Genomic DNA, 27,027 nt, shown 5'->3' on the forward strand with positions numbered 1-27,027 from the left:
AGCAGTTAGAAAAGCAGATGCTTGCCTGAGATTCACTGGAAGACTCTTAAGGAAATGTAACTCATCCACAAGAGAATTGGTTTACAAAAAACTTGTTACACCATTCTCAAGTATGGCACATCATTGTCGGAACCTTGCCAGGTAGGTCTAATAGAGGAAATAATGAAGATCCTAAAAAGAGCAGTAAGTTGTATCACAGGGTCGTTTAGTTGTGTGCAAGAGCATTACAGAGATGTTCAACAAACTCCGTTGGTAGACACTACAAAGAGGCCTTGTGTATCACATAGTGGATTACTATTGAAATTGTGAGGGAGTATGTTACGGAAAGATTCAGACAATATATTACTTCCTCCCACATACATCTCATGAAATAACCACAATGAGAAAATTCAAAAAATTAATGCTGATACAGAGCTTTACTCATAACAATTCTTCCCACTATTTGTTAATGGAACAAGGAAGGCAGGATCAGATAGTGGTACCAGAAGTAGCCTCCCCAAACACAATTAGGTGGCTTGCAGAGTATTGGTGTAGATGTGGGCGGTGTTGTGCTTTAGACTCTTGGCTCATATTTGGGAAAGGAAGGGTTCTCATCCCCAACCAGCCATCCACAAAAAGATATCCTTAATTTACTTCAGGCGAATTCTAGGATGGCTCCTTCAAAAATGTTGCATTAACACATGTCAACTTTCCTTGTCAAAGTGACTTAGTACTCTATCTCCAGTGATCTAAATCTCAACAGACATTCTGACCTTTGTTCATGTAATTAGATTTTCTTCTGTGTTTAAAACTTTCCATGTCAGACATGACACATAATGATTATAAAATTTATTCCAAACTTTCACAGTCATGAAGTAATTAAATATATTCCTGCATACTTGTCATGTCTTTGTGCAGCAATAGAAATAGCAAAGTTGAATTAAGTTTACACAACAATTTTAACTGTGATTTACAATCATATGCAGTGCTGCGGCAATAAATGTTTTGTAAGTATCAGTTCAACAATTAAGCACCAAAACCCCTTTTTTCACTGTCAAAAATATGGATATGTTCACATGAAATACTAATGTGTAGATCTTTTAAAAAAGAATAGAACAACACATTCCACATCTTTTTTTTTTCTTAACATTAGTATGGTACAATGCCAACTATAAAACTGCAATAGGAAACACAAGAGGTATTGTGCATCATAGGAGACATTACATTCCAATTTTTGAGAACACCTTCACAGAGTATTCTTACAGTGTACAATAATCATAGTAATACAGTTAGAGAAAACAGTGGACATACTGTACTTTTTGTATGTGTAAATTGTGAATGAAAGAATATTGGAGGTAAACAGTATTGTTGCCAAGTATCCTCTGTAAAATGGACTTAAGAGTGTACATCTATACTGTTCAAATGAATTAAGGGATCAGATGAGATTAGACATTATGGAAAGGTATATTCTTAACCCTCAAGTTGTTGCATGGTACTTTGATACACAAATGCTCAAGTGTCTGTTTGACCCAAAACTAAATCACAAGGAACAAAAAAGTACTCCATCCTTCCATGAGATACATATTTAAAATATACATTTTTAATTCCCTTTTAATGCTTTTACAAAGACATTAATGTACAGTTACTTTAATCAATGTCTTGTCAGAAATAACAACATGAAAAAAATATTTCCACCATTTCATTTCCCAATGTCGGGAGCTATGGGATATATAGTTGGTTAGCTAGTCCAATGTTCCTTGGACCAGTTATATGATTCTACATCTACATCCATGCTCTGCAAACCACCATGAAGTGCAGAGGGTACATCCCATTAGTTATTAGGGTTTCTTCCTGCTCCATTCACATATGGAATGTGGGAAGAATGATTGTTTGAGTGCTTCTGTGCTTCCAGTAATTATTCTAATCTTATCCTAATGATCCTTGCGTGAGTGATACATATGGGGTTGTAGTATATCCCCAGGGTAATCATATGAAGCCAGTTCACGAAACTTTGTTAATAGACTTCCTTGGGCTAGTTTACATCTGTCTTCAAAAGTCTGCCTGTTCAGTTTCTTCAGCATCACTGCAAGACACTTCCATGAGTCGAACAAACCTGTAACCACTCGTACTGCCCTTATCTGTATGCATTCAGTATCCCTTCACACTGCCATTCTCTGTATACATTCGATGTCCCCTGTTAGTCGAATTTGGTACAGATCCAACACACCTGAGCAATATTCTAGAATGGGTTGCATGAGTGATATTTAAGCAATCTCCTTTGTAGACTGATTGCAGTTCCCTAGTATTCTACCAATAAACCGAAGTCTGCCATCTGCTTTACCCAAAACTGAGCATATGTGATCATCCGTTTCATATCCCTACAAGGTGTTACACCAAGGTATTTGTTTGAGATGGCCAATTCCAGCTGTGACCCTTTGATATTATAGTTAAAGGATTCTACATTTTTTTCATTTTGTGAAGTGCAGAATTTTGCATTTCTGAACATTTAAAGCAAATTGCCAATCTTTGAAATCTTATGAAGATCTGACATAATATTTGTGCAATATAAAGTAAATGGATGGATAAAAAATCGACTCACCAAGCGGCAGCAGGAGAACAAACACACTGAAAAGTTTAACATTTACAAACTTTTGGAGCTACTGGCTCCTTCTTCTGGCAGAAGAGTTGAAGGGGATGGAAGAGGGGTACAGGAACAGGACTGGAGAGGTTTAGGAAAAGGGCTATAGTTCAGAAAAGTCGCCCTGAACCCCGGGTCATGGGAGATATACTGGATGGGATGAGAAGGAAAGACTGATTTGATTCGTTCGGAAAGAATTTCTACATCTTCACTTCCAACAGATGTTACCACTTCCAAAGATCAATTATTTATTTACAAGCACGGTCGATTCGCAGCAGCACTATTTTGTTTGCACTCTGCGCTTATATGTTTATCTTTGCTATATAAAAAAATGGCTCTGAGCACTATGGGACTCAACTGCTGAGGTCATTAGTCCCCTAGAACTTAGAACTAGTTAAACCTAACTAACCTAAGGACATCACAAACATCCATGCCCGAGGCAGGATTCGAACCTGCGACCGTAGCGGTCTTGTTTGCTATATACATCTTATCTTTGACTAGCGCAGTAGTGGCGACTTTGATATCTTTGATGCAAGCGCTTTCTATCCTCAGCAGCTTTGTATCACGTGACTTTCCATATAAATAGGCAAGCGCCAACGCTATGAACTCAGTCTCTGACTCTCCTTGAAGACGGCTGGGAGGTTTCTAGCCGAAATATCGCAAGAAGAATTGTCGCTGTTCCGAGTGCACGCCCGAAAGATGATGAAAGACTGATTGTTAGGCACATTTGTGCAGCTTCTTTCATACTATACTTCAGTGTAGATAACTCCATTGTCTGCAAAAAGTGTGGGTTACTATTAATATTGTCTGCAAGGTCATTAATACACAGAATGAACAGCAAGGGTGTCGACCCACTTCCCTGGGACTTACCCGAAGTTACTTATATATCTGAGAATGCCCCTCCTTTCAAGATAACATGCTGTGTCCTCCATACCACTGAGTCCTCGACCCATTCACAAATTTCACTTGATATCCCATATGATCGAACTTTTGACAATAAAGTGTTGGTGTGATACTGAGTGAAATGCTTTTTGTAAATCAAGAAGTACCGCATCTACCTGACTGCCTTGTTCTAAAGCATTCTGTATGCCATGAGAAAAGTGCGATTTGGATTTCGCATGGTTGATATTTTTGGAATCCGTGGTAGTTGACATGGAGGAGGTCGTTCTGTTTGAGATACCTCATTATGTTTGAGCTCAGAATATATTCTAAGGTTGTACAACAAATCGTTGTCAGTGATATTGGATGGTAGTTTTGTGGATCACTTTTACTACCCTTCTTGTACATGGGTGCTTTCTTCTAACTGCTGGGCAGGATTTTCTGTTTGAGGTATCTACCATAGCTTATAGTTAGAAGAGGGGCTAACTCATCCACAAATTCAGTATAGAACCTGGAGCTTTGTTCAGTTTGAACAATTTCAGCTCAAAATTAAATTGGGCAAAACTCTTGGGTTTTCCTTCATAAAGGAACATTTGAAAATGGAGTTAAGCATTTCAGCTTTTGCTTTGCTATCCTCAATTTCAGGGACTTTGCTCGGGACTGGACCCTCACTTTGGTACCAGTAGCAGCCTTTACATACAACCCGAATTTATTTGGGTTTTGTGAAAGATCGTTTGCCAATATTCTGCTACGATAGTTACTGAAGGCTTCACGCATTGCCCTCTTGATAGCCAAATGCATTTCATTCAGCATCTCTCTATCTGTAGTCCTTTGCTTTGTCTTACGTCTATTATGCAGTAGTCTGTTTTTTTAGAAGTATCTTTACAATGACTGTGTACCATGGAGGGTTCCTCTCATTATGAACTGTTATTAATCATAATAATGTAGAACGAGTCTTTTTATATTCACGTTACACATTCATATCTACAAATGTCTACTTTCTGATGTTCTTCCCACCCCTTTTTGTGTGAAAGACAGCCTTAATGTGGAGTGATGAAAATCTTTTTTTTCTGGTATTGTTAATTATGTACCCCATTGTTCTTTTTAATGCAGTGGATTATTTACGACAGTGTGTAAGGCAGAAGTCTAAATGCCTCACTCCTTAAATAGGTGGCTATATGATGATTGTGGGTGAGCATCGCATATCATTGTTACTACACATTTTTGAGCAATGAACACTTTAAGAAAGAAAGTTGAGTCACCCCAGAACATTATTCCATATGAAATTGTCAAATGGAAATACACAAAATGTTGAGATTTACTGATTTGTCTCTACACAAAATTTGCAGTGATTTGAATTGCAGATGTGATAGAACAAAGATGTTATTCAGAAATCTCCAGGGTTTCAAAAGATGAGTACAAGAAAAAAAAAACCAGACATGCTTCAGTGGATAGAGCACCTCTGAGTTTTTATCACACATTAAGATGCTCAGAGTGGAAACAACATCAATATGTGTGTGTTTGTGCAGTTCATTGACATGAATTGTCTGGGAAGGTGTGATGGCAGAATGTTTTGCAAATCTGTTCATTAGGTTGCCTGTTTGCAAGCACAAAGTAATGCAGTGTGACGTTATGGAGTGGATGATTTGCCTGCACATTCTGACATGTCTGCCCCTTGGTGGAACTATGTTGCTGCATATATTATGGATTGAACCTTGCAGAGATTTGTCATTTTTCTGCATGTCTTGTAGCTTATATACAATTGTCTTATGAATAATGCTGTACATGTCCCACCAATATTTTGATGTGGGACCTGTGTGACCCAGAAGTAATGAAATGTATTTTAATTTATGATATTTTCATGTATGACATATTTTCAGAAAAGCACTTTCATTATAGTTGTTGTTGTGGTCTTCAGTCGAGAGACTGGTTTGATGCAGCTCTCCACACTACTCTATCCTGTACAAGCCTCTTCATCTCTGATTAACTAATGCAACCCACATCCTTCTGAATCTGCTTAGTGTATTCTTCCCTAGGTCTCCCTCCTCTGCAATTTTTACGCTCTTTGCTTCCCTCCAATACTAAATTGGTTATCCCTTGATGCCTCAGAACGTGTCCTATTAACCGATCCCTTCTTCTACTCAAGTTGTGCCACAAATTCCTCTTCTCCCCAGTTCTGTTCAGTACCTCCTCATTAGTTACATGATCTACCCATCTAATCTTCAGTATTCTTCTGTAGCACCACATTTTGCAAACTTCTATTCTCTTCTTGTCTACACTGTTTATTGTCCATGTTTCACTTCCATACAGGGCTACATTCAACACAAATACCTTCAGAACAGACTTCATGATACTTAAAGCTATAATCCATGTTAATGAATTTCCCTTCTTCAAAAACACTTTCCTTGCCATTGCCAGTCTACATTTTATATCCTCTCTACTTCAACTATCATCACTTATTTTGTTGCCCAAATAGCAAAACTCGTATGTTACTTTAAGAGTCTCATTTCCTAATCTGATTCCCTCAGCATCACCTGATTTAATTTGGCTACATTCCATTATCCTTCATTTTGCTTTTGTTGACGACCAACTTATATCCTCCTTTCAAGATGCTGTCAATTTCGTTCACTTGCTCGTCTAGGTCCTTTGCTGTCTCTAACAGAATTACAATGTCATCGGCAAATTTCAAAGTTTTTTTTTTCTTCACCATGGATTTTAATTCCTACTCCAATCTTTTCTTTTGTTTCCTTTAGTGCTTGCTCAATATGCAGATTGAATAACATTGGGGATAGGCTGCAACCCTGTCTCACTCCCTTCCCTACCATTGCTTCCCTTTTGTGGCCCTCGACTCTTACAACTACATCTGGATTGTGTACAAATTGTAAATAGCCTTTCACTCCCTGTATTTGACCCCTGCCACCTGCAGAATTTGAAGGAGAGTATTCCAGTCAACATTGTCTAAAGTTTTCTCTAAGTCTACAAATGCTAGAAATGTAGGTAAGATAAGTCATAGGGTCAGCATTGCCTCATGTGTTCCAACATTTCTATGGAATCCAGTTATAGTTATGAAGTACAAATATTTTACATTTTGGTAGATAATTTCAAATGACAAGATCTTTATCATTACATGTAAATTTGATCCTCCTACTTGTGATAGTGTGTGAAATGGTTTTTGCACAAAACAACTTGACGTATGGTGCATAATGCATTTGTTGTAGTTTCCTTCTTTCTCTTAGCACATCCTTGCTCACCTTCTTCTTGTTTCACCTTCAGTTGGTAGGTGGTCAGCAATGTTCACCACAGATTTGTATGCAGCAGTTGGGTGTCCAGCAGTTCTCCTCCTCTTGATAATCACAACTTTGTTTCCAACTGCAATTATTTGGCATACAAGAAGGATAAGAAAATCAGTGGATGGAATTTTTTTATGGTGATACATCTCGGGAGTAAAGGGTCGACTTGAAGACAGAAAAACCTATAGGTGCAATCTGTTCTTACAAGAATTTAGTAGACCATTAGCAGGCTTAACTCAGCAAGCTATTAGCAGGCTTCCCTTTAACATGAAGATACTGATGCATAGGAATAACATTCAGCAAATTTCCACTGGTTCTCTGATTATCTATCATGGGACATATATGTCCCAGTGGGAATGAAAGAGTTAAAAGGATAGTAAACATTTCAGTAACACTTAGATCATGTTATATTTCTGGAAAACTAATTTCAGTAACCTTTTAAGATAGTGACATAATGTTTTTCATGTTATATGGCATAAAATACTCGTTTTTTGTCATCTTCGCAGGACATGCAGATCATTTTAGTGTGATGTTTACATACATGTTTGGAACAAATCACACATACTGTGGAATGTTTGGTGTAATTTATATTTACATACATGTGACATATTCTTCTGTTGCAATGGTAGCTGGTCCTGTTCTACACATCTTTACATACTGGCACCAATTCCTTGCCATGCTAGACAAAGAGCTTTACTTATTTGTCATAGATTTTGATGCCTATGGGTACCATTGAGTCCTTGGGCAACATAGCCGAATAGTTAATCCTTAGCCACATTCTTCAGAAATTCATGTTGTGTAATTTTATTACATGAGCTCATTCAAAAAAGTATACAAAATGGTGTGCTCAGAAGTAACACCTCTGAATTTATTAAGTGAAAAGCCTTAAAGCTTTTTAAATAAAACAAACATTACTAACATTCTACATCTTTATTCTTCATGTCTACATATTTGCAGCCCCCTGCTGCTAGAGGGCTTTTGTAAAACTAAACAATTGTAGTGTACAACATGGTGGTGTGTAACAAAACTATGTGCTGTAATTGATTTCTGAAGTCGAAGAGTTTGTTCACACCTAGAGGACCTTCTCCTTCAGCATGGAAATACCAGACCACACACAAGCACTGCAACAGTATGACACCTCGAGTTCACTGTCGTCGATCGTCCTCCATACAGTTTCGACTTGTCCCCATCTGATTTTCATCTGTTTCCAAAACTTAAATAACACATTCAAGGACTTCACTTTTGTAATGATGAAGCTGTGCAAGCAGAGGTGAGCCTGTGGCTCTGACAACAAAGTCAAACATTATATAGTGACGTTATCAAGAAACTTGTCTCTCATTTGGAGAAATGTGTAGTGTCACCATGGTGGCTGTGCTGAGAAAGAACCATGTAGATGTGAAGAATAAAGATGTAGAACATTAATAATGTTTGGTTTATTTAAAAAGCTTTAAATGTTTTCTCTTTAAAAAAAAATGGTGGCATTACTTTTCAGCATTTCCTTGTATGAATTCGGAGTAGACAAATTTACCAAATGAAAAAATACTTGTAATGGCCACCTTCTTCTTCTTCACCACCACCACCACCACCACCATCATCATCATCATCATCTTCTTCTTCTTCTTCTTCTTTTGTCAACACTGTAATTAGTGCATAACTAATCACAAATGGCTTCTCCACCTTCTGTATAGTTATAAGACATTATAACTTGAGAGTTTTTTTGAGAGCCTGCGTCTTCATCGATCTTTCATAGCATAGTGAAAATGAGTACAACAGATCATAGTTTGACTGGAACATATGACTACATTCTTACATTTTTTTGAAAACAAAACAAGTGTGAAGCTACAGTTCTTTATTTGGCAAAAATTGTGGAGAGATATCTTGTTTATAATGTTTCACCCGATGTCAAACTTTTTTCCAGTAGAATTATTGCAAGAGGCATGATGGTGTACCAGTTATCAGTAGTTACATTCCTGCCATAACCTACTAGAGGAATAATAAAATGTTACACTATTTCTGAAGATTTGTGCGGTGTGCCTATGCCTATTTCAAAGTAAATAAGATAAAAATAGTCTTCCATATTTGTTTGGCTTTTTGGGCTGATATTGTTGCAAGAAGCATCCTCCTCAAAATGGAATGACTTGCTCATCAGTTGTCGCCTATTCCCCCAAAGTGTTTCAACTTCATTTAAAAGAACTGTTCAAATGAAAAGGTACAAAACATCGCAACAACCAAACCAATTGAAATTTGTATATGCCGCTTTCGGATGACATATTGAGGCAGCCAGGAAATGGAAGCATGCATGCATTGTTACATCCCTCTAAAAAATTCAGAGCTATGCTCTCAGCAGGCAAAGTGATGCTCACTGTCTTTTTCAGTGTCTGAGGTCTGGTACTCATCAGATTCCTCGAGCACAGAAAAATCATAAACCCTGATGTGTACTGTAAGGCTCTGTGTAGCTTAAGTAAGTCCATCAATAGCAAATGGCGTAGACTGCTCACAGAGGGAGTGATTCTGCTCCATGATAATGCAAGTTCACATCTCTCAAAGGTGACACTAAGTGTAATGGCCAATTTCAAGTGGTAGCAGCTTGGGCATCCACCCTACAGCGCAGACATGTTGCCCTGCAACTTCCATGTGCTTGGTCCGCTAAAGAAGAGTCTCAAAGGGAAGTATTTCAACTTGGTTGATGAACTGAAGGACACGGTGGAGGACTGGCTCATGTCACAGCCACAGGAATATTGGAAACAGTGAATCCTTCAGCCAATGAATCAGTGGGATAGTTGTGCTCAAGCCTCTGGTGATGTCTTTTGAATAAAGACTTTAATTATACCTACAGAGTTGTTTATTACCTTTTCTTGTGAAAACCCCTCATACTTGTGTTGAAATGGTATGATAAGTTCAGGCACAGCAGTGAACTTGTCAGACTTTTTCCTCTCATTGTAACTGCACATACATCAGGCCCATCTGTATCTTACGGATCTTTGCCACACGTAGGAACTTACAAAGCTTCCCATCCCTTTTTCAAAGGACTGAGAAAGCCATTCACCTTCACAAAGTCTGTCTTTTGTGGCACACTGTCTGTAAAACTACGCATGAATGTTGATTATGTGCATATTACTGAACATAAAAATGTCATCCATCAATTTATGACAAAAATAGAGAGAAGATTTCCACTAGTGCTAAAGTGCCTGGTTTATAAGAAATTATGTTGTTGCTTTTGGGTCTTCGCCTGTGACTAAATGGTTTCATTTGCCATCCAGTTTGTCCATAATTACTCACGTAGCAATCTTTAGTAACAAATGAATTTGAAGAATCGTCACTTGAAGAGGCAACCACATCTGAATCTGTATGATGCTCACTTAGTTCAACATTGTCCTCTCCATCTTCTGAACTTTCCCCAGATATGGACTGTTTATAATTAGTTCATAGCTGCTCTGACAATCTCATCACGTTAGGGAAACTATGTTAAAATCATTTTAAATGAACAATGAACACTTCCTAAAACACGGGACTAGTCAGAAGAATGATCGCGGCAGATTTACTTACAAGATGATGCATGTGGAAAGGATGAACAACAGAAAAAAAACTCCCTGGTCAGAGTGATTGTACACAAGCATCTCACATAGGGAGTATAGTTTTAGACACAGAATAATATATTTGAATATACTGATGTAGGTGCTCTGTAACTTTCTCTATATGAGAAGATAGTTTTTGCACTGCTGGAATAACTCAAAAATGTGTGTTGTAACGTGTGTTGTAACTGTAGGTACTTCCTCTGATTATGGAGTGAGCTCACCTATATGGGCTGTAGTCCTTTGCATAGATTCAAAGATATTGTTGATAAGTTCCTAAGGACGTTTTGACAATTTTGAAAAAGAAACTTCTCCAGCCCTGTAGTCACCATATGAGATGTTGGTTTGGGCACAGTACATTTTCTTTCAAGCAATTCATAGACATGTTCAACAGATTCAAGTCTTGGGAGGCATAGCATTTGAGTGATATCCTCACCCTGTAGCCTGTTGTCACAACTAAGCTTTGTGGAGACTAGAAGATGTGTCATTCACAAAAAGAAAGCAACTGCCATTTGCTATGCTATACATCCTAACACAGTTTAGTAATTAAAAACTGTCAGTTGCTTGTTCCACATATCCACCATTGTTGATTACTGCTCACACTATCACATCACATCATTATTAAACTTCAGTGTTTCACATTCTGCACAACTATTACATGGACACTGTCCAGTCATGTTAGTGTGGCGTCTTTGCAGCCGTGAGACGTGCAGGAAGAGTGTCAGTGAGGTTCTGAAAGGTACCAACTAGGATGTGGAGCCACGCCAACTCCAGTGCCGAGGATCCGTGGCACAGAGAGCCTGATGGAGGTGATCCCACAAATTCTCGATTTGGTTTAAATCTGGCAAGTTCGAGGGTTAGGGGAGTAGAGTTGACTCATCCTGGTGCACTTCGAACCGTGCATGTACACTGCGAGCGGTATGTCACATTGCATTGTTCTGCTGGTAGGTGCTGTCATGGTATCTGCATAGACACGGTCTCCCTGGATAGATGCATACTTGCGGTGATCCATTCCCGGACAGACCTTTTGCGCCGTACATTCCAACAGCCCTCTTTATGGTGGAGCATAAAACATGAATAATCTGAAAAGGTCATCTGTTGCCACTCATTGGACGCCCAGTTGCGGCATTGATGAGCAGATTCCAGCCTTTGTCATCAATGAACAGCAGTCAGCATGGGTCCTTGAACCAAGTGCCTGCTGTGGAGGCCCATATGCAGCAACGTTCACTGAACGGTCATTGAGGAGATTCTGTTGGCAGACTCTTGGTTCATCTGGGTGGTCAGTTGCTCAACAGGTGAATGTCTATTTGCTGATACACATCTCTGCAGACATCGTTCATCTGTGTCACCTGTGGTCTGTGGAGCACCACAGTTGCCGTGGCACATGTTTTGGATAACACCATTTTTCATGCACAGTATACTTTAACCACAGCGGCACATGAACAGTGTACAAACTTAGCTGTTTTGGAAATGCTCCCATGCATGGCCTGAAAGCCATTAATTATGCCCTTTGGGATGTCAGAGAAATTGCCCCATTTCCACATTATGACAATGACTGCACTATCCGCCTCCCCCATCAGTCACACTTTATTTATAGTGCTGCCACCTGCTATAAGACAACATGTGTCTGGTGCAGTTGTTAGATTGGATACTGCTGCTACAATGGCAGGTTGTCGAGATCTGAGTGAGTTTGAACATGGTGTTATAGTCGGCACATGAGTGTTGGGACACAGCATCTCCAAGGTAGTGAAGAAGTGGGGATTTTCCCGTACTACCATTTAACGAGTGTACCTTGAATATCAGGAATCCGGTAAAACTTCAAATCTCCGACATCGATGTGGCCAGAAAAAGATACTGCAAGAATGGGACCAATGACGATTGAAGAGAATCGTGCAATGTGATCGAAGTGCAGCTCTTCCACAAATTGCTGCAGATTTCAGTGCTGAGCCATCAGCAAGTGTCAGTGTGCAAACCATTAAGGGAGACATCATCAATATGGGCTTTCAGAGCCGAAGGCGCACACGTGTACCCTTGATGACTGCACGGCGCAAAGCTTTATGCCTCGCATGGGCCTGTCAACACCGACATTGGACCGTTGATGACTGGAAACATGTTGCCTGGTTTAATGAGTCTCATTTCAAATTGTATTGAGCAGATGGATGTATACAGGTATAGAGACAACCTCGTGAATCCATGGACCCTGCATGTGAGCAGAGACTGTTCGAGCTGGTGGAGACCCTGTAATGGTGTGCGGCGTGTGCAATTGGAGTGACATGGGACTCGTGATTTCTCTCGATATGATTCTGACAGATGGCACGTACATAAGCACCCTGTCTGATCACCTGCATCCGATGGACTTGGGCATTCTGATGGACTTGGGCAAATCCAGCAGGATAATGTGACACCTCACATGTCCAGAATTGCTACAGAGTGGCTCCAGGAACACTCTCCTGACTTTAACACTTCCGCTGGCCAGACATGAACATTATTGAGCATACCTGGGATGCCTTGCAACATGCTGTTCAGAAGTGGTCTCCACCCCCTCATATTCTTATGGATTTATGGACAGCCCTGCTGGATTTGTGGTGTCAGTTCCCTCCAGCACTACTTCAGACATTAGTCAAGTCCATGGCATGTCGTGCTGTGGCACTTTTGCGTGCTCACGGGGGCTCTGCACAATATTAGGCAGGTGTACTAGTTTCTTTGACTCTTCAGTGTAGGCGGTGGGCACATTAATATGACTGGACTGTGCAAATAGTTGGTTGTCAGCCCAATATTAAATCGGAACTGATTAGAGTACAAAATTTGGTTCCATTTTATATGCATTCATTCATCATTTTCACCCACCAGTATTGTCAGGCACAAAATTTCGTTTTGTTAATATGACTCTCACTCCATGGGCTCATATGGGTTGAAGTTACTTACCTTCACAAAAATGTCTGGTGACAATTTCAGTCGATAGTCGGAGCACTACTGCTCTCTGCACAGTTCACTGCAGCTGAATTGCAGACTCCCACCTTTTAAAACTAATTATTTCCCATTTAAAAGTACTAGTTTTATTCAGACCCATTTGCTAGTTGCCAATTTGTGTTGATTTCACTGTCAGGCAGCAGTAAGGAGCACTAGAAGATGGGAAATGGCTGAAATATGGAAAACAATATCATTGTATGTAAGTGATAACCACATTGTAGGTCTGAATTTATAATGCTGTAATATTCTTAAAGACACTGAAAAAAGTTACCAATCCTGGAAGACTGTGCTCTGATCTATGAATATCTCACACTCTTTGAATGAGAGTCCACAGCTATGAAGTTATACTTCACTTTGCTACTTTGTTATTGTAATTGCACTTTATTTGTGTGTAAACCATTTGTATTCCAGGAGGTACAATATCTTATGCTGGAACTAAACAACTTGCACTGGCATTGGCTCATTGCAAAACAGGTTGCAGCAAACAACATTGCAAAGACATTTCGTATTCTTTTCTCATATTTATATTAACTGAATGGCCATTTCTGGAGCTCCAACAGTTGAGCAGCATACATGTTTGTTGTCATATGACTAGGAAACTGGAATGTCATTTTTCCTGTTACTCTAGTAACATGCCCCAAAAACACTTTCCTCAGGATTTTACAGGATACCTTGGCTTATTCCTTAATAGTTTTGACATTGTAAGTATGTTCACACATTTGGCTTGTGGAATTACAGTTTTAAAAAACCACAAGGTTGTCAGTTGTAACAAAATGTATTTACATATTTCTTCAATAAATGCTCCTTAACAGCACTTCTTGATTATTTTTTCAGAAAAATGCTAAAAATTGTTGTACAAGATACTTAATTTTTAAAATTTCTCTTACTTATTGATGATAATTTCTCATACTACGAGACTGAAGATTTTAAGTTACTTCACGAAGGAATTATTTGTTGAAAACTTCGAACAACTTGGTGTTGCAGAATTTATGAATGGAAATTTAAAAATATGATACAGCAAAATCTGATGGGCAAATGTGAAGTTCCAGTTATCAAAATACTGATACTAGTGTTCTGCTATGTGAATCAAGCATCTGTCAGTCTATTAGTTTATGTGAATATAGAGCACATCATGAAGACTATCCATTGATTTTTGTTCATCTAGTGTCTATTTTTCTGAGTTTGTGGACTATAAATGCAAAAAGTGAGATTGTTTTATTGGCTCAATAAGTGATGGTTACATCTAGTTGAAAGACCAGCTAAATTTGATTTAAATATTTATGAAAATGTGAATACGATTTTTCCAAATTAACAGGGTGATACATTCTCCGATTTTGATACGCTGACGGACAAGTTGGTCGCAGAGATCCTGTATCACGTGGAGGCCTGTGGACTAAATCCAGCAAAGATAAGCTTCATTGGACATTCACTGGGGAACATCATTATACGATCAGCAATCACACGCCCTCAGATGAAGCACCTGCTGCCTCGCCTGCACACCTTTCTCTCACTGTCAGGGCCTCATCTTGGCACACTGTACAATAACAGCGGCCTTGTCAACATGGGTATGTTAAATGCTATTTATTATTCACATATTATTTTAATATTGCAAATACATAATATTTTTAGAAAATTAAAATATTTTTATAATTTAGCAAAAAAGAGTCAAAATTGAAATCATCAACTACTAATAGAAATAATCTAACATCCTGTACTCACCCAAAAGGGGAACCATGAAACAATCTAGAGAACGTACGTTTTTATTGGCTCACTGATTTTTCTTTGTTGGGGAAGCAGTTTTTTGCTACTTTTCTCTTTTTTCTTCTTCTTCTTTCACCTCCTACTCCATTTATAATCTCTCTATGTCTTTGCAAGTGGAGAACTAAAGTAAGCCATTACAAACCTAAGAATTTTATTTACAATATTATGTCAGGTCATATTTGATTTGGTGCGTTAGCTATAGAATGGAAGGTACTATTTTTGGAATTAAACTGAACTCTCCATAAATGTAGAATAAGTTTTAGAAATTAACATAATTGCCAAATTTAGTTGTATTTTTACTTCTTGGCATGAAGGAGCCTCATGTAAAACTCTTTATCATGCTATTCAATTAACTAAATTGCACCTCCTCAAGTTCACTACAGTTTTTATAAATTTGCCCATGAATGTGGCATCCAAACATTCAGATAATCATCGACCTTCATTTTGGTTACAATGAAAAGAAATAGCTCAAAACTCATTCTCCTCACTTGTCACAGTATAATGAAAAAAAAAATGATGTAATATAATTATGAATGCAGTGATGTGCAATAATAATATGGCCTGTCCTTGTGAATTATGAAAGTAAAAAAATTGATGCCAGACAAGTTCGGATATACACTAGTGTTAACCAGTTGGTCTTATAGCACTATGTAAGTAGGACAATGCCCCATGAAGGTCTGTGAATTTGGGAAGAAGGGATGGCTTGTGTGCCTCAGTGAGATGGACAGTCATACCATGGATGTAACCATAATGGAGATCTTATCAGTAGAGGGACCAGACTGACTTGTAGCTCATGAAGAAAGGCAGCAGCCTTTTCCATAGTTGCAGTAGCAACAGTCTGGATGATTGACTGATTGGTCTTTTAACATCAGCTAACATGACCTCACTGTGCTCAGAATGAGATTTTCACTCTGCAGCGGAGTGTGCGCTGATATGAAACTTCCTGGCAGATTAAAACTGTGTGCCTGACCGAGACTCGAACTCGAGACCTTTGCCTTTCGCGGGCAAGTGCTCTACCATTTGAGCTACCGAAGCACGTCTCACGCCCGGTACTCACAGCTTTACTTCTGCCAGTATCTCGTCTCCTACCTTCTAAACTTTACAGAAGCTCTCCTGCGAACCTTGCAGAACTAGCACTCCTGAAAGAAAGGATACTGCGGAGACGTGGCTTAGCCACAGTCTGGGGGATATTTCCAGAATGAGATTTTCACTCTGCAGCAGAGTGTGCGCTGATACGAAACTTCCTGGCAGATTAAAACTGTGTGCCCGACCGAGACTCGAACTCGCAGGAGAGCTTCTGTAAAGTTTGGAACGTAGAAGACGAGATACTGGCAGAAGTAAAGCTGTGAGTACCGGGCGTGAGTTGTGCTTCGGTAGCTCAGACGGTAGAGCACTTGCCCGCGAAAGGCAAAGGTCCCGAGTTCGAGTCTCGGTCGGGCATACAGTTTTAATCTGCCAGGAAGTTTCATGACCTCACTGTGCTGTTACTGCAAATACCTGGAAGCAAGGAGAAATCATAGCTGAGGGTATGCAGCTGTACTGTATTGCTTAATGATGATGGCATTCTCTTGGGTAAAATATTCCAGAAGTAAAATAGACCCCTGTTCGTGTCTCAACATGGGAACTACGGGAAGCGTAAAATTGCCAGGAAACACAGAACTGGCATTACAGATCAGAATGTGGAATGTTAGATCCTTTAATTGTGTAGGTAGGTTAGAGAATTTAAAAAGCAAATTGGATAAGTTGAAGCTAGATGTAGTGGAGTTTGGTGAAGTCCAGTGGCACAAAGAACAATACTTTAGGTCAGGTGACTGTAGGATTGTAATTACAAAAAGAAATAAGGGTAACGCAGAAACAGGTCTAATAATGAATAGAAAATGGGAACACAGGTAGGCTACTATACACCATAGGAATGTTTTATCGTAGCCATGAGAGACATGAAGCCAGCACCTGTCACAGTTGAACAAGTGTACACCGTCCATCCAAAACGTTCCTAAAGTGATTGTATTACTGGTGTACAAGCATAACCAGTACAGTAAATACTGTGGCAGTTTGAACTAACAACTGTAACCAACAGATGAGCATTTGCCCAGTAAGCTGTGGGCAGGCAGTTTTAAGGAATAGATGTGGGAATGTAGTGTGCAATGTTGTGTAACAAATCACAGTGGAGTAACATCTCAGAAAAATCTCCAGAATGTTTTGAAGAAGAGAAAAGTGTGTGCAAAGTTTGTCCCCCAGATCTTCACTCCTGAGCCAAAACAATGATGTGCGGCTGCCTTCCGCAGCTTGATTGAAATGCAAAATTCGAGTATCTTATTTTTCTGGAAAAAATCATTGCAGGTGATGAGATATGATATCAATATGAACGTACTACAAAATGACAAAATCGTGAAATTCACATTATGGCCCAATGCTCTAATGACTGACAGACATTTAAGCCAGTGTAAGAAGTGAGTTGAACAGTGTCCCAAAAATCCATTTCCTCACTGTTTCGCATTGTTGTATGAACCTTCTGTGCATTGTACTCAAGTGGAGGGAGACTGTATAAATCACTTGACACATTAAAACCAGGATTTTAACATATCTCTGTTTTTCATTAATCCAGAGTAAAAACTGTTTGGAGTGGCAGGGTGTATGCCAGTTAGGTCCACACATGGTGAAGTGACTGAAAGAATGTATGATCAGATAGGAAAATTTAATTGTGATGGTGGTCTAGATGTTAATGCAGGAAAAGGAAGAGAAGGAAAATAGTAAGAGAAAATGGACTGGGGGAAGGAATGAAAGAGGGAGCCCCTTCGTAGAATTTTGCACAGAGGGTAAGTTAATCAGCACTGACACTTGATTTAAGAATCATGTAAGGTTTTAGATTGATTATATAATGGTAATACACAGATTCTGAAGCCAGGTTTTAAAGTGAAACACATTTCCAGAGGCAGATGAGGACTCTGACCATAATTTATTGGTTATCGATTGCAGGTTAAAACTGAAGAAATTGCAAAAAAGGTAGAAAACAAAGTAGCGGGTCCCGTATCAATTGAAGGTACCAGAGATTATTAAGAGTTGCAGAACGAACATTAGACAACATTGGACTGAAATGGGGGAGAGGAATACAATAGATGATGAATTGATGGACTTGGGCGTAGAGAATTCAGTAGGCAAAAAGATAATATCTAGTAGAAATCCTTGGATAACACAGGAGACATTAATGTTAACTGATGAAAGGAGAAAAATATAAAAATTCAGCATATGAAGCAGATGGAAGAGAATACACACATGTAAAACAATGAGACTGACAGGAAAAGCAGAATGACTAAACGCTTATGGTTAGAGGAGAAAGCCAATGCTCTTGAAACTTGCATGACTGGGGAGAAGATAGAAGCGGCTGTATGAATTTCAAGAACCCATGGCATGCCATACCAAGCAAAGAAGGTAAAGCTGAAAAATGGAAGGAATGTATAGTAGAGCTGTTCAAGGGAAATGAACTGGCAGGTTGTATTATGAAATGGGGAAAAGGATGTAAATGAAGGTCAGACGAGAGATATAATACTGAGACGAAAGATGGACAGAGCATTGAAAGACCTAAGTTGGAACAAAGCTGCTGGATTGGACGGTGTCCCCTCAGAATTATTGAGATCCTTTGGAGAGCCAGCTATGACAGAAATATTCCACCGGGTGTGCAATACAAGGTGCGTTCCGTAAGTAATGCGACCAAATTCATAAAAAATCATTTATTGAATGTATTCGTACAAATAATAAAAAAATTTCAAAATAGCACCCTCTTGCGTCGATACACTTCTGGAGGCGGTGTTTCCATGCCTGGAAGGCCTTTTCCAGAATGTTCTTTAGAGTGATGTAACAAGCGCATGTATGCTTTCAATCGTGTCCCAATGTTTTCCTTTCATGACTCCTTTTAACAAAAAAAAAAAAAAAAAAAAAAGAGTCAGCGGGAGCCAGGTCAGAACTGTAGGGAGGCTGGGGAACCAATGGGGTCTTGATCCTGGCCAGGAAGTCATTGACAATGAATTGGCGCATTGTCGTGGTGAACTTTCCACGTGTCCTTCATGTTGGTTCGGCAGTGCGAGACCCTCCTTTTCAGTATTTTGAGCACTCCCAAGTAGAAAGCTGAGTTCACTGTAGTCCCAGTAGGTACGAATTCGTGGTGGACAATGCTTCTGACGTCAAAGAAGACAATGAGCATGGTTTTGATGCGTGCCTTCTTGGGATGGGGCGATGATGGGGTGTGCCACTCTGAACTCTGCCTTTTTGTCTCAGGGTCATACTCAAAAATCCACGACTCATCACCAGTGATAACAGAGTTTAAAAAATTAGGATTATTTTCAAACATTTCCAACATTTTTTGGCACCGAAGCAATCGCATGTGCTTGTGTTCGTAGTCAACACTTTTGGGACGAGTTCGGCACACACCTTTCTTATGTTCAAATCTTCGGTCACAATGCGGAAAACAGTTGTTTTTGACATGTTCAGAGTTTGTGCTATCAATTGAAGGCTCAGCCATCTGCCAGAGTTCAAACAATCGCGCATGAGCATTACATTTTCGTCGACTCGTGTGGCTGATGGCCGTCCACTGTGAGGTTTGTCAGTGATCTCCTCTCAGCACTCCATGAACAACTTGTGCCATCGGAAAACTTGATTTGGACAAGTAATCATTCCCAAAGGCATGCTGAAGTAATGGAAACGTTTCGGTGGCGGACTTCCAAGTTTAACGTAGAATTTGATAGCGTACCGTTACTCTACAGAATGATCCATTTTACCCTGTTACATAAACTCAAAATGGGGTTGACGGTAATGCACATCCTGACTCTCTGGCAGCTCGCAGCCAAATGAGACAAAGAGCATTTTGAAGCTAACACCTCCCTCCACTTAGCCCAGCCGGTTACAACATGCTGTGGTGTACTGTTGCGTCAGAAAAAAATTGGTCGCATTACTTATGGAACGCACTCTGTATAGATGAGATGGGTGAAATGTACTCAGACTTCAAGAAGAATGTAATAATTCCAATTCCAAAGAAGGTGGGTGTTAACATATGTGAATACAACTGAACCATCAGTTTAAGTAGTCGTGGATCCAAAATATTAACTTGAATTATTTATAGAAAATGGAAAATCTGACAGAAGGAAACCTTGGGAAGATTTGTTGGGATCCTAGAGAAATGTAGGAACACGCGAAGCAGTATTGACCCTAGACTTCTGTTGGAAGATAGGTTGAAGAAAGGCAAGCCTACATTTTAAAGAATTTGTGGATTTAAAGAGAGCTTTTGACAACATTGAATGGACTACACATTATACCACTTGTACAGAAACCAAACTGCAATTGTAAGAGTCAAAGAACATGAAAGGGAAGCCATAATTCAGAAGGGAGTGGGATGCAGCTGTAGCATATGTCTGGTGTTATTCAATCTGTACAATGACCAAGCAATAAAAGAAACCAAGGAAAACTCTGGAAAGGGAAGTAAAATTCAAGGGAAAAAAATAAAAAATTTGAAATCTGTTGATGGCCTTATAATTCTGTCGATACGACAAAGGTCTTGGAACAGCAGCTGAATGGAATGGAAAGGGTCTTGAAAAAAGATTATAAGATTAACATTAACAGAAGTAAAACAATTTTAATGGAGTGTATTCGGATTGAATCAGGTGGTGATGTAGGGGTTAGACTAGAAATTGAGACACTGTCAGTAACATAAGACCTTTCCTATTCGGGCAGTAAGAAACTGATGATGACAGCATATTATTAAATGCAGACTGGCTGTAGCAAAAACCACGTTTATGGAAAAGAGAAATTCGCTCATCTAAAATAAATTTAAGTGTTTGGAAGTCTTTCTGAAGGTATTTATATGGAGTGTAGCCTAGTAGTGAAGAGAAACACGAGCATCAAGCAGTTCAAATGAGAATAGAATAGAAGCCTTTGAAATTCGGTTCTGCAAAAGAATGCTGGAGATGGGTTGATCATGTAACTGATGATGTACTGAATCAAATTTGGGGGAAAAAGAAATTATAGCTCAATATGACTAAAAGTAAGGATGACAGGCATGAGTACAGTAACCTGGTTCAGGTAGATATGGGTTTTTGTAGTTTTTCAGGGATGAATAGGCTTGCATGAAATAGGCTAGCATGGAGAATCAGTCTTCAGACTGAAGACCACAACAATACAACAATGAGCACAAAAATGCAACATGGGTTTGATTAGTCTTTTTGCTTATCATTGAATATGGTTAACCAGAATGAACTGAGAGTCACTTCACTGAAATAATTTTGACCAGATGCTGACAACAGTATCAACCATGTCCACAACGTGACATGTACTTATTAAAAATATCAGTTCACTGGCTGTGCAGTCTTCTGCATGCGCGCACACACACACACACACACACACACACACACACACAAAGAAAAAGGAAAAGAAAAAAAAGAAAGGTATTCAATGAAGGAAGAATCAGATGGAAATTGGCAGATGTGATGTACAGGGTTATTACAAATGATTGAAGCGATTTCACAGCTCTACAATAACTTTATTATTTGAGATATTTTCACAATGCTTTGCACACACATACAAAAACTCAAAAAGTTTTTTAGGCATTCACAAATGTTTGATGTGTGCCCCTTTAGTAATTCGGCAGACATCAAGCTGATAATCAAGTTCCTCCCCCACACGGCGCAGCATGTTCCCATCAATGAGTTCGAAAGCATCGTTGATGTGAGCTCGCAGTTCTGGCACATTGTGTCTGTTCACTTCACCATTAAGAAAAAATGTTGCTTCATCACTGAAAACAAGTTTCGCACTGAACGCATCCTCTTCCATGAGCTGTTGCAACCGCGCCGAAAATTCAAAGCGTTTGGCTTTGTCATCGGGTGACAGGGCTTGTAGCAATTGTAAACGGTAAGGCTTCTGCTTTAGCCTTTTCCGTAAGATTTTCCAAACCGTCGGCTGTGGTACGTTTAGCTCCCTGCTTGCTTTATTCGTCGACTTCCGGGGGCTACGCATGAAACTTGCCCGCACGCGTTCAGCCGTTTCTTCGCTCACTGCAGGCCGACCCGTTGATTTCCCCTTACAGAGGCATCCAGAAGCTTTAAACTGCGTGTACCATCGCCGAATGGAGTTAGCAGTTGGTGGATCTTTGTTGAACTTCGTCGTGAAGTGTCGTTGCACTGTTATGACTGACTGACTGTGAGTGCATTTCAAGCACGACATACACTTTCTCGGCTCCTGTCGCCATTTTGTCTCACTGTGCTCTCGAGCGCTCTGGCGGCAGAAACCTGAAGTGCGGCTTCAGCCGAACAAAACTTTATGAGTTTTTCTACGTATCTGTAGTGTGTCGTGACCATATGTCAATGAATGGAGCTACAGTGAATTTATGAAATCGCTTCAATCATTTGTAATAGCCCTGTACATATATAGACAAACAGCTGGTTACAATTTTAGAAAAATTGGATGCTATATTCAAAATTCTTTTACAAATTGACCAGGTCAGTAGTATGTTGGTCCATCTAGCAGTTATTCAGCTAGAGTTGTTGGATATCCTCCTGCGGGATGATATGACAAATTCTGTCCATTGGCACACCAGTTGTCAAAACCCCAAGCTGTCTGGAGGGCCCTGACCATAGTGTTCCAATTGGTAATAGAGCCACTGATGTTGATAGCCAAAGTAGGGTTTGGCAAGCATGAAGACAAAAAGTAGGAACTCTTGCCTTGTGTGGATGGGAATTATTTCTCTGAAATATACTGATCAGCCATAACATTATGGCTGCTTATCTACTATTGATATAAACCTGTTCAAGCAAAAGCAGTGTCATCTGGAGAGGCATGACTGACAGTCAGACTCGTGCATGGTGCATGTAGTATCAGTGAGTGTGCTGCCCATGTTTAGAATGGGGAAGGCACACGATCTATCTTAGTCTGACCGAGGGCAGATTGTGATGGTCCAGAGGCTTATCACAAGCATTTTGCTAACTGCATGACTGGGGTGTTCGAGGTGTGCTGTGCTGAGTGTCTTCAAAAAGTGGCAAAACCAAGGTGAAACCACGTCGAGGTGTCGTGGGGTTGGGCAGCCACCCCTCATTACAAATGTCAAACGTCATAGGCTGAACAGACAGGTAGAACAGGACAGGTGGCGAACTGTGGCAGAACTAACATCAGTCTTTAATATCTGGCAGAGTACAAGTGTGTCTGTACACACAGTGCATCGAACACTCTGAATGGTGGGCTCTGCAGCTGACAACCCGTGCATGTGCCAATGTTATCACTACAACCGAAATGGGCACATGACCATCGGTACTGGATGTTCGTGCTGTGGCAGAGCATTGCACGGTCTGATGAATCTCGACACCTCCTTCATCGTGCTGATGCGAGGGAGCGAATCCGTCATCTTCCAGGGGAACAGGTCCACGAAGCCTGTACTGCAGGCTGAAGACATGCTGGCGGCGGCTCCATTATGCTCTGAGAAATATTCACATGTTCATCCGTGGGTCCATTGGAGCTTGTGCAAGGCACCATGATGGCCAAGGAGTATCGTACACTGGTTGCAGACGACATACACTCCTTCACGATAATCACGTTTTCCAATGCAGCGGCATTTTTCAGCGAGATACCGCACCGTGTCACAAGGCTGGGTGTGTGATGGAGTGGTTCGAGAAACGCAGTGGCAAGTTTGACTTGCCAAATCCTAACCCAAACAAACACATCTGGATAGTGACCCTCTGTGGTGTCAGAGCCCATCACCCCCCCCCCCCCCCTTTCCTCCACCTCCTCCTCCTCCTCCCCCTCCCCTTCCTCCTCCTCTCCCCCTCTTCCTCCTCTGCCCCTGGAATTTACAGGAATTAGATGACTTTTGTATGCAGATGTGGTGCCAACTCCCTCCAGTGGCTTACAAAGACCTCATTGCTTCCCTGCCACAATGTTTCGCCACTGTTATCCATGCCAAAGGTGGGCTGTCTTTTAGGTAGTCAGAATGTTCTGGCTGATAAGTGCATAAGCCCCAGGTGGCTTTCCATGAAAGACACCGAAACATGGTGTGGAATATCATTGACCATGACCCATGGACCGTGCCGTTGGTGGGGAGGCTTGCGTGCCTCAGCAATACAGATAGCTGTACCGTAGGTGCAACCACAGCGGAGGGGTATCTGTTGAGAGGCCAAACAAATGTGTGCTTCATGAAGAGGGGCAGCAGTCTTTTCAGTAGTTGCAGGGGCGACAGTCTGGATGATTGACTGATCTGGCCTTGTAACACTAACCAAAATGGCCTTTCTGTGCTGGTACTGCGAACGGCTGAAAGCAAAGGGAAACTACAACCATAATTGTTCCCGAGGGCATGCAGCTTTACTGTAAGGTTAAATGATGATGGCATCCTCTTGGGTAAAATATTCCGGACGTAAAACAGTCCCCCATACGGATCTACTCAGGAGGACATAGTTACCGGAAGAAAGAAAACTGGCGTTCTACGGATCAGAGGTGGAATATCAGATCACTTAATCAGGCAGGTAGGCTAGAAAATTTAAAAAGGGAAATGGATAGGTTAAAGTTAGGTATAGTGGTAATTAGTGAAGTTCGGTGGCAGGAGGAACGAGACTTCTGGTCAGGTACTACAGGGTTATAAACACAAAATCAAATAGGGGTAATGCAGGAGTAGGTTTAATAAAGAATAGGAAAATAGGAATGCGGGTAAGCTACTACAAACAGCATAGTGAACACATTATTGTGGTGGCCAAGATAGATACAAAGCTCACGCCTACCACAGTACTAAAAGCTTATATGCCAACTAGCTCTGCAGATGACGAAGAAGTTGAAGAGATGTATGATAAAATAAAAGAAATTACTCAGATAGTGAAGGGAGACGAAAATTTAATAGTCATGGGTGACTGGAATTCGAGAGTAGGAAAAGGGAGAGAAGGAAACGTAGTAAGTGAATATGGATTGGGGGTAAGAAATGAAAGAGGAAGCCCCCTGGTAGAATTTTGCACAGAGCACAACTTAATCATAGCTAACACTTGGTTCAAAAATCATAAAAGGAGGTTGTATACGTGGAAGAAGCCTGGAGATACTGACAGGTTTCAGATAGATTATATAATGGTAAGACAGAGATTTAGGAACCAGGTTTTAAATTGTAAGACATTTCCAGGGGCAGATGTGGACTCTGACCACAATCTATTGGTTATGAGCTGTAGATTAAAACTGAAGAAACTGCAAAAAGGTTGGAATTTAAGGAGATGGGACCTGGATAAACTGACTAAACCAGAGGTTGTACAGAGTTTCAGGGAGCGCATAAGGGAACAATTGACAGGAATGGGGGAAAGAAATACACTAGAAGAACAATGGGTAGCTTTGAGGGACGAAGTAGTGAAGGCAGCAGAGGATCAAGTAGGTAAAAAGACGAGGACTAGTAGAAATCCTTGGGTAACAGAAGAAATATTGAATTTAATTGATGAAAGGAGAAAATATAAAAATGCAGTAAATGAGCAGGCAAAAAGAAATACAAACGCCTCAAAAATGAGATCGACAGGAAGTGCAAAATGGATAAGTAGGGATGGCTAGAGGACAAATGTAAGGATGTAGAGGCATATCTCACTAGGGGTAAGATAGATACTGCCTAGAGGAAAATTAGAGAGACCTTTGGAGAAAAGAGAGCCACTTGTATGAATATCAAGAGCTCAGATGGAAACCTAGTTCTAAGCAAAGAAGGGAAAGCAGAAAGGCGGAAGGAATATATAGAGGGTCTATACAAGGGCGATGTACTTGAGGACAATATTATGGAAATGGAAGAGGATGTAGATAAAGATGAAATGGGAGATATGATACTGCGTGACGAGTTTGACAGAGCACTGAAAGACCTGAGTCGAAACTAGGCCCCGGGAGTAGACAACATTCCATTAGAACTACTGACAGCCTTGGGAGAGCCAGTCCTGACAAAACTCTACCATCTGGTGAGCAAAATGTATGAGACAGGCGAAATAACCTCAGACTTCAAGAAGAATATAATAATCCCAATCCCAAAGAAAGCAGGTGTTGACAGATGTGAAAATTACCGAACTATCAGTTTAATAAGCTACGGCTGCAAAATACTAACGTGAATTATTTACAGATGAATGGAAAAACTAGTAGAAGCTGACCTCGGGGAAGATCAGTTTGCCGTAGAAATATCGGAACACGTGAGGCAATACTGATCCTACGACTTATCTTAGAAGCTAGATTAAGGAAAGGCAAAACTACATTTCTAGCATTTGTAGACTTAGAGAAAACTTTTGACAATGTTGACTGGAATACTCTCTTTCAAATCCTGAAGATGGCAGGGGTGAAATATAGGGAGCGAAAGGCTATTTACAATTTGTACAGAAACCAGATGGCAGTTATAAGAGTCGAGGGACATGATAGGGAAGCAGTGTTTGGGAAGGGAGTGAGACAGGGTTGTAGTCTCTCCCCGATGTTATTTAATCTGTATATTGAGCAAGCAGTGAAGGAAACAAAAGAAAAATTTGGAGTAGATATTAAAATCCATGGAGAAGAAATAAAAACTTTGAGGTTCGCCGATGACATTGTAATTCTGTCAGAGACAGCAAAGGACTTGGAAGAGCAGTTGAACGGAATGGATAGTGTCTTGAAAGGAGGATATAAGATGAACATCAACAAAGGCAAATCAAGGATAATGGAATGTAGTCGAATTAAGTCGGGTGATGCTGAGGGAATTAGATTAGGAAATGAGACGCTTAAGGCAGTAAAGGAGTTATTTGGGGAGCAAAATAACTGATGATGGTTGAAGAGAGAAGATATAAAATGCAGACTGGCAATGGCAAGGAAAGGGTTTCTGAAGAAGAAAAATTTGTTAACATCGAGTATAGATTTAAGTGTCAGGAAGTCGTTTTTGAAAGTATTTGTATGGAGTGTGGACATGTATGGAAGTCAAACATGGACAATAAATAGTTTGGATAAGAAG

The 27,027-nt window shown here is 40.2% G+C and overlaps 1 protein-coding gene across 1 annotated transcript in view; it reads left to right on the forward strand.

Moving 5' to 3' along the window:
- Nucleotides 1-27,027, forward strand: part of LOC124787677 — a 622,327-nt gene that overhangs the window by 572,591 nt on the left and 22,709 nt on the right. Inside the window, exon 15 of the mRNA XM_047254496.1 lies at nt 14,644-14,893. Within this exon, the coding sequence (XP_047110452.1) occupies nt 14,644-14,893 (250 nt within the window). The remainder of the gene's footprint in view (nt 1-14,643; nt 14,894-27,027) is intronic.

The sequence above is a fragment of the Schistocerca piceifrons genome, chromosome 3, assembly GCF_021461385.2.
Source record: "Schistocerca piceifrons isolate TAMUIC-IGC-003096 chromosome 3, iqSchPice1.1, whole genome shotgun sequence".
In the NCBI taxonomy this organism is placed as follows: Eukaryota; Metazoa; Arthropoda; class Insecta; order Orthoptera; family Acrididae; genus Schistocerca; species Schistocerca piceifrons.